At 47.1% G+C, this 15841-nt stretch overlaps 1 protein-coding gene across 1 annotated transcript in view; it reads right to left on the bottom strand.

Moving 5' to 3' along the window:
- Nucleotides 1-2015: 2015 nt before the first annotated feature.
- Nucleotides 2016-15841, bottom strand: part of LOC311039218 (melanoma receptor tyrosine-protein kinase-like) — a 55642-nt gene continuing 41816 nt past the window's right edge. Inside the window, exons 17-28 of the mRNA XM_084048889.1 lie at nt 15393-15537; nt 14873-14995; nt 10336-10434; nt 9685-9870; nt 9358-9513; nt 8954-9029; nt 7774-7920; nt 7234-7331; nt 5171-5305; nt 4588-4696; nt 3856-3998; nt 2016-3713 (exon numbers count right to left, since the gene is read on the bottom strand). Of these exons, the coding sequence (XP_083905015.1) occupies nt 3429-3713; nt 3856-3998; nt 4588-4696; nt 5171-5305; nt 7234-7331; nt 7774-7920; nt 8954-9029; nt 9358-9513; nt 9685-9870; nt 10336-10434; nt 14873-14995; nt 15393-15537 (1702 nt within the window). The 3' untranslated portion in view covers nt 2016-3428. The remainder of the gene's footprint in view (nt 3714-3855; nt 3999-4587; nt 4697-5170; nt 5306-7233; nt 7332-7773; nt 7921-8953; nt 9030-9357; nt 9514-9684; nt 9871-10335; nt 10435-14872; nt 14996-15392; nt 15538-15841) is intronic.

The raw sequence follows: 15841 nt of genomic DNA, 5'->3' as shown, positions 1-15841 counted from the left end.
TAGTTCCAGACTCTATATAGCATTCAGGAGGTGTAGTTCCAGACTCTATATAGCATTCAGGAGGTGTAGTTCCAGACTTAATGTAGCATTCAGGAGGTGTAGTTCCAGACTCTATATAGCATTCAGGAGGTGTAGTTCCAGACTTAATGTAGCATTCAGGAGGTGTAGTTCCAGACTCTATATAACATTCAAGAGGTGTAGTTCCAGACTCTATATAGCATTCAGGAGGTGTAGTTCCAGACTTAATGTAGCATTCAGGAGGTGTAGTTCCAGACTCTATATAGCATTCAGGAGGTGTAGTTCCAGACTTAATGTAGCATTCAGGAGGTGTAGTTCCAGACATGGCATTCAGACATTGTGGAATAGTTGTGTGGCTACGTGAGACCATGCATTCAGTAACAGACTGGACAGTGACCGGACACTTTTAGAACAGCGTAGTTTCCGGAGGATAATTTCCTATCTATATTCGTTCTCCATAGACGTTTCAGAAAATCCTTCTATTAAGAGTTTTAAGCTGAGCCAACCAGGATCCTGGTGAATCATGAAAACATTTGATTCTTCTCCATCAATCAGAGATGTCACTGCTACACATTAGGATTGAGGATAGTGAAGTCTTTCTCCATGACATCGCAAATTACACATCTTTTTTCAAACTAGAGTGATTGCATACAGACGGTATGGCTTCTACAGGAGCATATAACATGGTTTTACAACCAGGTTGACGGTGGTACGTCTACCGTCTACGCTAGATTTGAGCCTTTTGTCCCAACTTTCTCCCCAATTTATGCCAATTAATTCCTCCCGACACACATTTCTGCGTTGTCACTGCTGTATCCTACTGACTCACCTGCCAGTGAGGAGCCTCCACCGGGAGGACGTAGTGCCTCTTTGTCCTACTCCTACCGCCCAACACCCCCCGCCTGGCTTCCCTCCCCGAGCACGGCAAAGCCGGATGCACCGTGGTAGGTACGAACCCCTAGACTCTGTGGTGGTGGCGGGCAGGCACTTTACCACTGTGCCACCCGAGCGCTACATTAGATTGTTATTGATACATTATAGCTGATAATACAATTACAATTCTCCATGGATAAAATGAACGGGACGTTTACTTCCGGAAACTCACTGTCGCCGTCTAATAGAGTAACTACAGTATTCATAGCACAGTGAGCAGACAGCAACACAGTATTAACATCAAAGTAACAGAGTAACTATTCACATCACAGTAACCATACATTCACATCACAGTAAAAAATACTTTGGCTCATTTGTTGTCAAGTGAAAGACAGAATAGGGCATAGCAGTGGCGGCCATTTTTTCTAGGTAAAGGATTTACTTGATTTGCGACAACGTTTTGGTCTCACAGGATCTTCATCAGGTCAGTATTGGTTCCAGGCTTAAAATAAATATTTTCGTAAATCTCTATGGGAAAACAATAATGGGGTTTCTATCTGTGGAACCACAAAATGGCCGCCACTCCTATGCCCTATATTAAAGCTCTATTGTACCATCCGTGTTGGCCAGTGACTTATTGCCAATATAATATTACAGTAATCTTACTACTTTACCTAGTAACTAAGTTAAGTAATATTATTACTTTTTTTTGTGGAGTAAGAAGTAACGTCTTACACTTCCTGAGCACCAACACTATCGTGTACATACATCAGCGACTCTCGACCTTTTCTGGATCAGGGCCCACTTGAAAATCTCAAAAACATTTGCGGTCCGCCCATCTGACCACTTAGCACGGCAGCCATTCCGCTGCTGTGTTAAGTGGTCAGATGGGTGGGCCGTGTGTATTTTCAGAGCAGGTTTATTTTCATGATTAATCAATTGATTGTGTTCTGGCTTTAAAGGAGTAGTTCACCCAAAAAATGACTTATTTTCTCTAAATTACACACCCCATGAAGCCTTGTTGAATTCATGACTGGCGGAGTCTCCGGTAGGAGACTTGCGGAGTTTCCTACCGGAGACATCAAATTATTGGCTTCGGAATGCGACCAAAACAAAAAAAATCTCTGTGAATTTAAGGCTTCATGGGGTATGTAATTGATAGAAAATACGTTTTTTTTTTGGGTGAACTACTCTAATGAAAAGAAAATCCATTACATTTTTCTTTTTACCAATGAAATCTTAGTGTTTTGCCAAGTATTTCGGGGTCCACTTGGGGGTCCACCAGCCCCGGCCCACAGGTTGAGAACCGCTGCCATACACAGATCCACCCTTCACATGCGTCTGTCTGACTATTAAAAAACTAGCATAAACGTAGCTACAACCATATAAAACAATAATAACACTGGTTCTCAATACCCGCTCGGAGGACCACCAGGAGTCCAAATGGACCCTGATGGGGTCTGTAACTCTGAGAGTGTATAAATGGAACCAAATGGACCCTATTAGGCAGCTACGTGCTCCAAATGAATCCATCCACCCACCTCAGTGGGTGGATAACTGACGTCACTGAGCGGCGGTGATAAGCTGTGAGGTGGTCACCTCAGCACACCTACCTGTGTTTACTCTCCGCCCACCCTCCCCTCCAATGGCGCGCTTGGAACCCGGACTCGCTCTCTTTTCCCAGTGTTTCAGGTCAGGTGAGAGTGTACAAATGGAACCATATGGAAAGGGTCCATTTGGTTTCATTTGTACTGTACACTCCAACGGGCCCATTTGGACCCCTGGTGGTCCCCGGACCGGAAGTTGAGAGCCAATGTGTCTAAAAAATTACACACAGTGACAGTGGTCTGAAGCTTCCAGTTCGGCATTTTGACCATCAACATCGCGAATACAAAAATTAAAAAAATACATTTTTCATTCAAAGCATTGAATTCAAACGATAGACTGTAAAACAAAAAACATTGAATGCTTGATAAAAAATGTAAAAATGACTTTCACTGTGACCTTCTGCGTGAAAACAACACAATGTTACAAACAAAATAAAATGAGAAAACAGAGATGTTCTGTTGCAGTCAAACTTTCAGTTCAAAATTTGAACCTGTTTTGTTGTATTTTTCTAGACGTAAACAAACATTTAAACTAAGTCTGGCATTGTGATCGTTAGCTAGTATACAGGTTGACCATGTAAACGTTAGCTAGCCGAAAGGTTGACGTCTCAACAGTTCGCTAGCACACAGGTTGATCATGTGGACATTTAATGCCATGTGAACCGTTAGCTAATGTCAGATGGCTAAAGCCGTGGACCATGTCTACATTAGCTATCGTTAGTTAGCTAACGCTGTTGACCATGTGAACATTAGCTATTGTTAGTTAGCTAACGCTGTTGACCATGTGAACATTCACTAGCATACAGGTTGACTGTGTGAATGTAAGCTAGCGTGAAGGTTGCCATGTGAACGATAGCTAACATCAGCTAGCATGCAGGATAGCATTAGCTAACATTATTTAGCATACAGGGTAACATTAGCTAGCATTATCTAGCGTACAGGCGTGCGCAGCGCAGCATTCATTCCCAGGTACTCCAGGTTCTCGGCTGCGGGGAGGAACAGACTGCTGCGAACGGGCGTGGCTAAACCAACTGTGGGAGTGGCTAACGCTAGGGTGGGCGAGTTTACGTGGCACGGTGGTGGCAGGAAGTCCTCGTGGTAGTCGGGGTTGTCAAGGATGTCGTAGTACGCCGGCGGCAGTGAGCTGCGAGCAGTGTTCAGGTATTCAGGTCCCTCGGAAACACCGGCCGGTAGTTTTGGTTCCTCCTCGTAGGCCTGATAACGATCATGAAATTATGACAAATAATTCAGCCGATTATGTAATAATTGCCTTTACATAGTGATACTTTATGTGTATTTATTTTTTTATTTAGTCCTATAATTCCATGTAGTAATACTTGATGTAACAGGCCCCTACCTCCAGGGGGTCAGGGAGCTGCGTGGCTCCCCAGCCCAGATCCAGGTCCTCATAGTTGGGGTTCACGACCTCTGAGAGTCTGCTGCTCTGGCCGGGGCCACCCATACCCTGGCTGGGTCCACCCACACTCTGGTTCATGTACTCTGGAGGAGACAGAGAGTGTTCAGTGTCACTTTTATTAAAATTAAGATAAGAGATAAGACCTTTTATTGAAATTCAGTCGCCAAAGGCAACACAGCAGCTTAAACACTTAAACCACAGTAGCCGGTTGAGTGTCTAAACAGAAGTACCGGAATTTGGCGGAAGTACCGCCCAAGGTAATGACGTTGACGCTTTACAAATCTGTTTACGTTCTCCGTGAATGAAACGAGTGTTGTGATTGGTCTAAAAATAGCATTTCCGGGGGAAATACGTATGACGGAAGTCCCGCCCCTATAGACACTCTGCTTTAGGTCGTGACCAGGCTTTTCTCTTTGCAGATGAGTAAGGCTGGGAACGAGGCTAGTGCATAATGAGAATGAGGCTAACTATATAAAATAACAATATGAACTCTCACAGTGTAATCACTGATGAGCCTACTGATGATCCAGGTTCAAAGATAATGTTTTAAATATGGTTACACGAGTCAAATCATTCCTGCCCAAGTTACACTATAACACTTTAAACTATACAGCCTCAATGATGCTCTATATGGTCTGAATTTATGTTGTGCCTTTATCCACGCACACGTACCAGGTCCGGGGTAGAAGTGTTCTCGCTCCAGACCGTAGGGGTTTGTAGGGTCTGTGATGTAACGAAGAACTACACTGTTCTCTCTCACTGGGTGACCGGAATGCCCATTCTAGAGAGAGAGAGAGAGAGAGAGAGAGAGAGAGAGAGACTGAGTCACAGAGAGAGACGGACAATAACAACAATGAATAATGACAAAGACTAAAGGCCAGTCCAGACCAATGCAACGCGACGTGTCAAGACCGTTTTAGAGACCGTTGCAGCGGTCTGAATTACCTGGTTGCAGGTCAGCGCATGCCGTCACATTGCGTCGCAAGTAATTCTACGCGTTCAATCGCAAGCAAAACGTTGCATCAAACGTTTAAAACAATCTGAGTGTGTACACAGCTGTCTCTGGAAAGTGGGAACACTCATGTCCAAACAATGGTAAAGTTCCTTTCCTGAATTTCCCCCCGCAGATCAAACTTTTAGAATGTTTACCAGTTTTAAAGAGGTACTCCAACAAAACCAAAAGTATGCCACACATCGCATGCCCCACATATGTTCCCTCTCTATCTATAACACATACACACACACGCGCGCGTACCGTAGCAGTAGCTTTAGAAGGTGCGAGGTATTCATCATCATCGTCATCATCCTCTTCCTCCTCCAGGTCTTCAGGCAGAAGAGACGAGAAGATTCTACTGTCTGTAGGAGAACACACACTCCTACACTCATCACCCTGCGCGCACACACACACACACACACACACACACACACACACACACAAACATTCCACGCGCACACACACACAAGCACACGTACACACACACACACACACACACACACACACACACACACACACACACACACACACACACACACACACACACACACACACACACACACACACACACACACACACACACACACACACTTGTTAAATGTAAAATTGGTGTCCACTAAGGCACTGTTTCCCAAGCAGTGGGCCGTGGACCCATTTTGGGGTCGCAAATAAATACCCCTTTTTTTTGGTTTCCTACATTTCGTTTTTTATTAGTTACGTTTTTCATGAATTAAAAACAACATAGAGCTGTGAGGTGGTCACCTCAGCAACAGTTGAGCTGTGCATATTATAATGGGATCCCTAGTATGGAGCCTAAATGAATGTCTACTATGCTGATAAACATTCTTCCGTGCATTTTTAGCGGTGCCAACCGCTCTATACGTGGCTTTGACTCCGTGTCCGTCCGTCCGTCCGTCGTCCGTATGAGCCTGGGATGAGCACGGCAAAGAAGAAACACATACAAACACACGCGCACACACAGACACACACACACACACACGCACGTGGACACTGCCTATGTCATCTCTCCTCTCATTGCCCACACGTACCACTGGTTATCAAAGAGGGGTCCAGGGACCCCCAACGTATGTTATGTCCGAGCACGGGATGAGCACGGGATTTTAAACAGCTATAACTCCAGTTCGCAGCATGCCACCAACTCCACATTTGGTATGTGGACTTAGACCACCAATAGGGACGGGCATGAATTGCTGACGTTCTCAAAGAGGGGTCCAGGGACCCCCAGCTTCTGTTATGTCCCTCCGCCCGTATGAGCACGGGATGAGCACAGGATTTTAAACAGCTACAACTCCACTTTGCAGCATGCCACCAACTCCAACTTTGCAATGTGGACTTAGACCACCAATAGGGACGAGCACGAATTGCTGAAGTTCTCAATGAGGGGTCCAGGGACCCCCTGCCCCCGTATGAGCACGGGATGAGCATGGGATTTTAAACAGCTATAACTCCAGTTTGCAGCATGCCACCAAGTCCACATTTGGTTGTGGACTTAGACCACCAATAGGCACGAGCATGCATTGATGACGTTATGAAAGAGGGGTCCAGGGACCCCCAGCGCCCGTATGAGCACAGGATGAGCACGGGATTTTACAGAGCTATAACTCCACTTTGCAGCATGCCAGCAAGTCCACATTTGGCATGTGGACTTAGACCACCAATAGGGACCAGCATGAATTGCTCAAGCCCCGCCCCCTCTGTCTTCCCATTAGCTGGCCTTCAAACAGCCATAACTCAAGTTCGCAGCATGCTATGGAGTACAAATTTTGTACATGGACTAAAGCCAGCAATAGGGACTAACTGTCATTACTTAAGCCCCGCCCCCTCTGTCTGCCCATTGGCTGGGCTTTAAACAGCCATCATTCCAGTTTGCAGCATGCTACCAAGAACAAATTCGGTAAGTGGACTCAGACCACCAATAGGGACGAACTGAAATGAGTTAAGGCCCGCCCCAAAGGCACCGCTTCCTTCACACAGGGTGTGATTTTTCATTTCAGGTTGTGACCTGAACAGATAGCAGTAGCACAAGTGAGATATGGAAGGAGGAGGCATCCTTTTAAAGGAACACTGTCAATGAGGTTGACCAATCTGATTGGAACAGGACCAAATGGGGAAATTGAGTTGATGGGAGAGGAATGTTAGGAATGATTGCTTGTTCAGTGTCTCTGTTGAACTGTCTTTTTAAAACTCCTGTTTCAGCCTTTGGCTACATCGCTATGAAATAAAAAAGAAGACAGACAGACAGACAGACAGACAGACAGACAGACAGACAGACAGACAGACAGACAGACAGACAGACAGCTCACCGGTATGACCAGGTATCTTGAAGGGTCTCTGGCCATTTTAGAGAATTCTACGATGAGCTCTCTGAACCTGGGACGGCTGGACGCATCGATCATCCAACCTAACACACACACACACACACACACACACACACACACACACACACACACACACACACACACACACACACACACACACACACACACACACACACACACACACACACACACACACACACACACACAGGTTTGTATTACTATACTTGAGGACCTCAACATTTTCAGACAGTGATTTTATGAATGCCATCTATCTATCTACAGTATGCACCATTTACCACACCACCATTTACACGATCTATGTACAAGCTCACAACACGTGAGCTTGTACATTGGTTGTTTTTTTACATGCTGCCCGTTGTACACCAAAGTATAAATCAAGCTTTAATTGTTGAAGCATCGGAAACAGAACATTTGAGAGGCTTCAATGTGTTTAGTTCTGCTGTTTGGTAGATTTTTGACTCCTCCTGTAAATATATTTATTTTTTCCAATAAATGTATATTTACATTTAACCAGTATCATATAAACGTCTATGGTGCACACAGGGGGTTGGGGGAGGCGCTCTCCTCTCTCCAGGATTGAACAGATCTCATTGGCTGGAATCCCATCATACGGTTTAGACCCCCATGTCATCAGCTCCCATACTGTCACTCCTGGAGAGAGAGAGAGAGAGAGAGAGAGAGAGAGAGAGAGAGAGAGAGAGAGAGAGAGAGAGAGAGAGAGAGAGAGAGAGAGAGAGAGAGAGAGAGAGAGAGAGAGAGAGAGAGAGAGAGAGAGAGAGAGAGAGAGAGAGAGAGAGAGAGTTACTACTAGAGAGAGATAGACAGACATATGGTTACACATAGAGAGGAAGGTACATTTGGTACATTCAGTATCTGTTAGGTGTGTTTGGGCTTGTTTCTGAAGTCCATCCATCCATCCATCTTCAGATTATCCAGAATCGGGTCGTGGGGGTAACAGTTCCAACAGAGATTTCCTTCCAGTCTTCCCTTTCCAGAGCAACATTAGCAACTTCCTCCTGGGGGATCCCACCCTATCTCTAAGTGAGAGGCCGGCCACCCGTCTGAGAAAACTCACTTCGGCCGCTTGTATCCGCGATCTTATTCTTTCGGTCATGACCCACACTTCATGACCATAGGTGAGAGTAGGAACGAAGAAGTGTAGTTGCTTATTTGGGCTTGCTTTCAAGATTCTATTCTAAGATAGGGCTAAAAAACACGTAGTAGCCTACTGCTTTGCTTTGGAGTTGATCGATCGGTATAGGAATTGAGAGTTGAGAATATGGTATCTAGTTCAAATGGGCGATGGCCAATGTCTCTGGCTTATTTAGGCTTGCTTCTGCACCAGTAGCAGATGAGAGGTGTAGGCTACTCTACGGAGCCTTTACCCCCCTCTCTCCCCCCTCTCCACCACCCCGGGGCTATCAACAGGCTCTAGCCTGTCGGGACCCGACCAAGCAAGTTCGGTCGGCGATCGACGTTCGACTAAAAGTCCAGACCCGACGGCACGGCACCATCTACAACAGGTTGTCGGCAAAAGATGATTTCCAACGCCTTCCGCCCCCGACGTCAGTGCGGTGGAGAGCTAGCTTTAGGTGTAGTGTATAGTTACCTTAGCTCCACACATCACTCGGATGGGTGTGCATCTAATGCAGTGTGTGTTAGGTGTGCAGTAGTGTGTAGTTACCATAGCTCCACACATCACTCTGATGGGTGTAGGTCCAGTGAAGAATAGACTCCAGAGCCATCCACTTTATAGGAACCTGAGAGAGAGAGACAGGTACATGAGCTGTCTGCCTTAGAGCCCTGCACAGGCCGAAAATGTGGGCCCTAGCCCGGCCCTGGCCCGTGGTATTTAGCCCGGCCCCTGGCCCCGATAGGTGGCGCAATTTTACAGCTCGAGTCTGGCCCAAAGCCTGACACCTTTTTATTTATTTATTAGTATCAATTAATTATTTTCGAGCGTGCGCTTTCACTGGTGCGCACAGCAGCTGCACTCTCAGCTGCGCTCTTGCGTTCTGATAAAAACAAAGCCACAAGAAGTCAAGAACACACACATCACACTAAAAAGTATTTTAATTCTCAATGTACCTTCCCTCCATCAGCATGGTACTCCTTCTCATCGTGGTTCAGGAGTTTAGCCAGACCAAAGTCAGTGATCTTCACGTGATGAGGAGATCTGACCAGAACGTTACGCGCTGCCAGGTCTCTGTGCACCAGGTGGCGCTGTTCCAGGTAGTTCATACCCTGGAAACACAATATAATGTTACATGTTATCATTATGTAGTTATTACATGTTATACTATTACAATGTACACAGCATTCTGTACTCTGTCATGATATTCAATAAACAAACATAATCAAAACCGTATTAAGAGTTGAGTCTTCAGATTATTTGCTTTATAATCGTTGTCTTACCTTGGCGATCTGCACACACCAGTTGAGCAGGGTCTGTGATCCGATGTGATCTCTGTTCAGTCTGACGTAATCCAACAGACACCCGAACGGCATCAACTGAGTGACCAGCTGGATCGACGAGGTCAGACACACTCCTAACAGCCTGCACACATGAGCGTGATCCACACTGGCCATGACGTACGCCTCCTGTAATACACAATACATACACATGCACACGCACATGCACACTTGTAACTATACTTGTGAGGACAACAACATTTCAGGAAGGCGATTTTGTGAATGCCATATGACAGACAGACAGACAGACAGACAGACAGACAGACAGACAGACAGACAGACAGACAGACAGGCAGGCAGGCAGGCAGGCAGGCAGGCAGGCAGACAGACAGACAGACAGACAGACAGACAGACAGACAGACAGACAGACAGACAGACAGACAGACAGACAGACAGACAGACAGGCAGGCAGGCAGGCAGGCAGGCAGGCAGGCAGGCAGGCAGGCAGGCAGACAGACAGACAGACAGACAGACAGACAGACAGACAGACAGACAGACAGACAGACAGACAGACAGACAGACAGACAGACAGACAGACAGACAGACAGACAGACAGACAGACAGACAGACAGACAGACAGACAGGCAGACTTACGTCCAGGACTTCCTTGTTGGCTTTAGGAGACGTTGCTTCTCTCAGAACTTTGATGGCGACTGGAATCTTTATGCACTCTCCTTCCGGCACCCACAAACCCTACACACACACACACACACACGCGCACGCACGCACACACACACAAGAGGAAAAACAATGATTCTATAAAATCGATTTTGACCATATTGATAATAAAACACTAATGATAAACGTAACTCTTACTTTTACTTTTTTACTTTTTTTCCAAAATAAAGTAACTTGCCCGACACTGGCATGGCATGGACAGATCATATACACTATCTAGTCCAGTGGTTTTCTCCACCTTTTCTGGACACTTGAAAATCTCGAAAGGTGTTTGCAGTCCACCCATTCTGACCACTTAACATGAGAGGAGACACACCTCTGTGTGTGTGTGTGTGTGTGTGTGTGTGTGTGTGTGTGTGTGTGTGTGTGTGTGTGTGTGTGTGTGTGAGAGAATACCCCCAGGCAGACCGAGGAGGGGGGGAGGATAATCTGCCGGAAAGGATGGATCACACGGCGAATGACCCGGACAACGGACAAAGAACTACGAGATCGGACGCGGCAAGACAGGAGGGTGAAGCCCGGAGAAGATGTAACAACTGCGGCAAAATGTTCAAGAATGAGCATGGCGTAAAGATTCACCAAGGTAAGACTAAGTGCAAAGAGCAGCTACAGCAACGCAAAGCACCTGTTATGACCCAGAGAGCTATCTCTGAGTTTACTAGCAGTGCTTGTCAGTCGACGGAGGAGGACCAGGGCCAGGAGGCAAACCACAGTGCCCCAGACCTCCCTGCTGAACCAGTTCAGAGCACAAGAAGGGGTGAATCCGAGAGGGTGGAGGGCTTCGAGAGGAAACCTCGGCTGAATTTACCACCAGCAACAGACCGCAGATGGCGTCAATTGGATGAAGATTTGAGCATCACTCTGGACAAGATCCTGAAAGGAGATGCAACAAAAAAGATGAAGACCATGGTGCAATATGTGTATCAGGCATGCCAGGATACCTTTGGCGTGAAGGAAGGCCCAACGGTCAAGCCACCTTCAGGTCCTAGTAGAAGGCAGCGCCAGATCACAGAACTGCGGAAACAACTAAGAACCCTCAAGAAAAGATGGCGGAAGCAGACAATGAGGAGAAAGCAGCCCTGAACGAGCTAAGCGCCGAGCTGCGGAAAACCCTAATCCACCTTCGAAAGACGGAGACAAGCCGGAGAAAGCAGAGTGAGAAGCGCAGACAGAGAAAGTCTTTCTTCAACAATCCCTTCCAGTTTACAGCTAACATTCTTGGAAAGCCAAAAAGTGGAAGACTGACATGTTCAAAGGAAGAAGTGGAGGATAGTGTGGCAGCAGCCCATAGCGATCCCAGCAGAGATATTCCACTGGAGGACTGCCCATTCCATCTGCCAATACTCAAGCCACACATCCCCTTTAACATGGAAGACTTCACCCTCGACGATGTAAGGACAGTAGTGGAGAAAGCCAGAGCAGGATCTGCTCCAGGACCATCGGGCACCACATATAAGATCTACAAAAACTGTCCATCGCTTCTGAAGAGGCTGGCAAAGCTTATCAGGACGCTCTGGAAAAAGAAGCAGGAACCATGGCTCTGGACACTCGCCGAGGGATGCTTTGTCCCCAAAGAACTGAACGCAGCAGGACTTGACCAATTTCGAGAGATCTCCCTCCTAGATGTTGAAGGGAAGATATTCTGGGCCATCATTGCAAAACGATTAACATCTTACCTAATTGCCAACAAGTACGTCGACACAAGTGTCCAAAAAGGAGGAGTCCCAGGATACTCCGGATGTCTGGAGCATACATCAGCGATCAGCCAGATCATCAAGGAAACAAAGAGCAATAACAACACTCTCTCAGTCGTATGGCTAGATCTCGCCAAGGCCTACCCAAGCGTACCCCACCAGTTGATCCAGAAATCACTGGCACATTACCAAGTCCCATCTGAGGTAACCAAGCTGGTGATGTCTCACATGGATTCACTGAAGATGAGGTTCACCGTGGGAGATACCACCACAAGATGGCAGAGACTCGAGAAGGGCATCATGGCAGGATGCACAATATCTGTGGTACTGTTTGTGGCTGCCATGAACCTCCTACTGAAGGCTGCAGGAATGCAATGTAGAGGACCAAAAGCAAACGATGACACAAGACATCCATCCTGCAGAGCTTTCATGGATGATGTAACTGTGATGACTCCCTCAATCCAAGGAACACGCTGGATCCTAAGCTCTCTGGAGAAGATGGCCACCTGGTCACGAATGCAATTCAACCCAAAGAAATCTAGGAGCCTAAGTATACTGAAAGCAAAGCTGACAAAGAGCATCTTCTGTATTCAAGGGTCGGAGATCCCAACCATACAAGACCAAGATATCAGATGCCTTGGAAAGAACTATGACAGCACCCTGAAGGACGGTGTAAACCTCCATAACACTGTGGCTCAGTTAAACACTTGGCTCAAGGCGACAACAGCCAGCTGCTCGGAAGGTTTAAGGTGTGGTGCTTCCAGTATGGCATCATACCTAGACTGCAATGGCCATTTCTGCTGTATGACTTCCCCATGACTCAGGTGGAGGAAATGGAGAGACTGTGCAGCAAATTTGTAAGAAAATGGCTGGGAGTCCCCCCATCGTTCAGCGCAGTGAACTTGTACAGCAAGACATCTAAGCTCAGCCTACCAGTCTCATCAGTGGTTGAAGAATTCAAAGCCACTAAGGAAAGAGCAGTCAGTACACTGCTTCTATCTGAGGATGAGAAAGTCAGATACGCTAATAAGTCCATCAAGTGCGGCAGGAAGTGGAAACCCCAGGAAGCAGTGAAGGAAGCAGAAGCACACTGGAGGCACCAGGAGATTGTCGGGGTGGTCTGTCAAGGGCGACTGGGACTTGGACACTACAACACCAAGAGGTGGAGCAAATCTAACGCCAAAGGAAGGAGAGGACTTCTGGTGCAGAGGGTCCGGGAGACAGCAGAAGAAGACCGCCGTGTAAAGGCGACAGGGCTTGCAGTCCAAGGACAATGGATGCAGTGGGACAAGGCACAGGATCGTCCACTGTCCACAACTCTGGGGTACAGACCAGGGCAAGTTGTCCTTCCTCCTGCGGGCAGTGGCCGACCTCTTACCAACCCCAAACAACCTAAAGATCTGGGGGAAAGAAGAGGATCCATCCTGTAAGCAGTGCGGAGCATCCCTCTGTACCCTGAATCACATCTTATCGGGATGTCCCAAAGCACTGGGAGATGGCCGATACAGGTGGAGACATGATAAGGTCCTTGCAGAAGTTGCCAAATGGACGGAACTGCAGAGGGCCATGGCCAACAAACATCAGGCACCACCACCAGAAGTCGTCCAATTCCAGAGGCAAGGAGAAAAGGCTCCTAAGGCAAGGAGAGCTGCCAAGAAACCACCTTCCATTTTACACCGAGCTTCTGACTGGGAGATGCAAGTAGACCTTAAAAAGAAGCTTGTGTTTCCAGAAGAGGTGGCTGTGACTTCTCTCAGACCAGACATGATCTTACTGTCCAGGAGCACGAAAACCATCTTGGTAGCAGAACTAACTGTGCCCTGGGAGGACAGGCTAGCCATCTCTCACCAACTAAAGCCAAGTACCAGGATTTGATTGATGAGGCTCTTATTAAAGGATGGCACGCCTCACTATTCCCCATCGAAGTTGGCTGCCGTGGTTTCCCAGCAACATCAGTGCGCTACTTCTTGCAGAAGATTGGGTTGGATCCTAAGCAACTGAAGAAAGCCACTGGGGAGATAGCCACTGTAGCCGAGACTACATCTAGATGGATATGGCTGAAGAGAGCCCACAGTTGGAACCCCGGAGCAAGCTAATCCTAGCCCCACTGACAGCCAGTCAAGAAGCAGAAGGTATGCGGCCAGGGCCAGACCTGGCTCAGGGAGTAGGACGCCCCTGCCATGCATAGTCCCGAGTCCAGCTGCAGGGAGCGGCAGGGAGACGTCCCTGACCGCGGGCCCCACCATCCGGAGATGTTCTGGGATGAAAGGGGCTAAACATCAAGGAAGGATGGCTCCCAGCTGATGACCCTGACAGCTGGGCTCGAAACGCTCAAACCATCCATCCACCGAGGATTAAGGATAAGGATAAGGATAATTCCTTTTAACAGGTCGTTCATGAAAGTCCTTGCGGTCTTGTTTCCAATGAGAACCTGTGAGCAATTAGGGGTTAAGAGTCTTGCTCAGGGACAAATTTCATTTCATCGACACATATGCTGACCAGGCCTGGAATCGAACCTGGGACAACCAGGGCCTCTGGCTCCCTAGGCGGGCTCACTAACCATTCAGCTATGGCCGCCCCATGATTACCAAAGAGGAGGATCTTGCAACACCTGTAAGTAGCAGATTCTGCTTGTAGCAAAGCATCTTCAATGTTTACTTCACCTGTGTGTGTGTGTGTGTGTGTGTGTGTGTGTGTGTGTGTGCGTGTGCGTGTGCGCGCGCATGTGAGAGAGAGAGAGTGTGAGGGTGTGTGTAAACCTTGTAGACGGTTCCAAAGGCTCCAGACCCCAGCACTCGAATCCTCTTCAGCTCAGTCTCCTTCAGGATTCTCAACAGAGCCTGATTAGGAGCCTCACCACTAGGGGTCAGCGGTTCCACCAACTACAAACACACACACACACACACACACACACACACACACACACACACACACACACACACACACACACACACACACACACACACACACACACACACACACACACACACACACACACATTAGGAGTGTAACAGAGTATTTTTTACATTGTGGTAATGATACTTTTACTTAAGTAAACATTTGTAGTACTTCTTCCATCACTGGAGGGGTCGCACTCAGAGTCACGAGATAAGTCAGTTCTTTATTTCTCCATAATGCCTTGCACAAGAAACAGAAACAAACGTTTCGGCTATCCAGTCTTCGTCACACTGACGAAGCACGCACGCACACACGTGTGTGTGTGTGTGTGTGTGTGTGTGTGTGTGTGTGTGTGTGTGTGTGTGTGTGTGTGTCACTGACCTCTCTCTCCTGTAGGAGGCGTCGTACAGTCCTCTTCCTCTTGATGTGTGTTCGCCGTAGCAACACGAAGGCAGCCAGTGATAGGATGACGACGAGCAAGAGCCCGCCCACAACACCCACGGCCACCATGTTGTGTACGGGAGCCCTGTAGGGACAAACAACCAGAGGTGGACAAAGTATATACTCAAGTATTCAAAAGTAAAACGTTTCTGACATTTTCTGAAATCTTCTGAAATGTTAAGTGATTGGCTAAGCTTCCCAAACCATTTGTGTCATAGGACAATATTATGTAGCGGGAAATATAAGGGGGTTGTTATTAACAACTAATAAATGTGACATGCCCTACCTTTAAACCACTCTTTCTTTTTTTAAACATTGCTAAATACAAGGCACAAGTTCTTAGTATTGATACAGTTGATTCTTTGCATTGCAAAACGATTTTAGATCGA

Source organism: Gymnoscopelus microlampas, assembly GCF_963454915.1.
Source record: "Gymnoscopelus microlampas genome assembly, chromosome: 22".
Taxonomy (NCBI): Eukaryota; Metazoa; Chordata; class Actinopteri; order Myctophiformes; family Myctophidae; genus Gymnoscopelus; species Gymnoscopelus microlampas.
The sequence above is the reverse complement of the archived record's forward strand: the minus strand, read 5'-3'. Positions and strand labels throughout refer to the sequence as shown.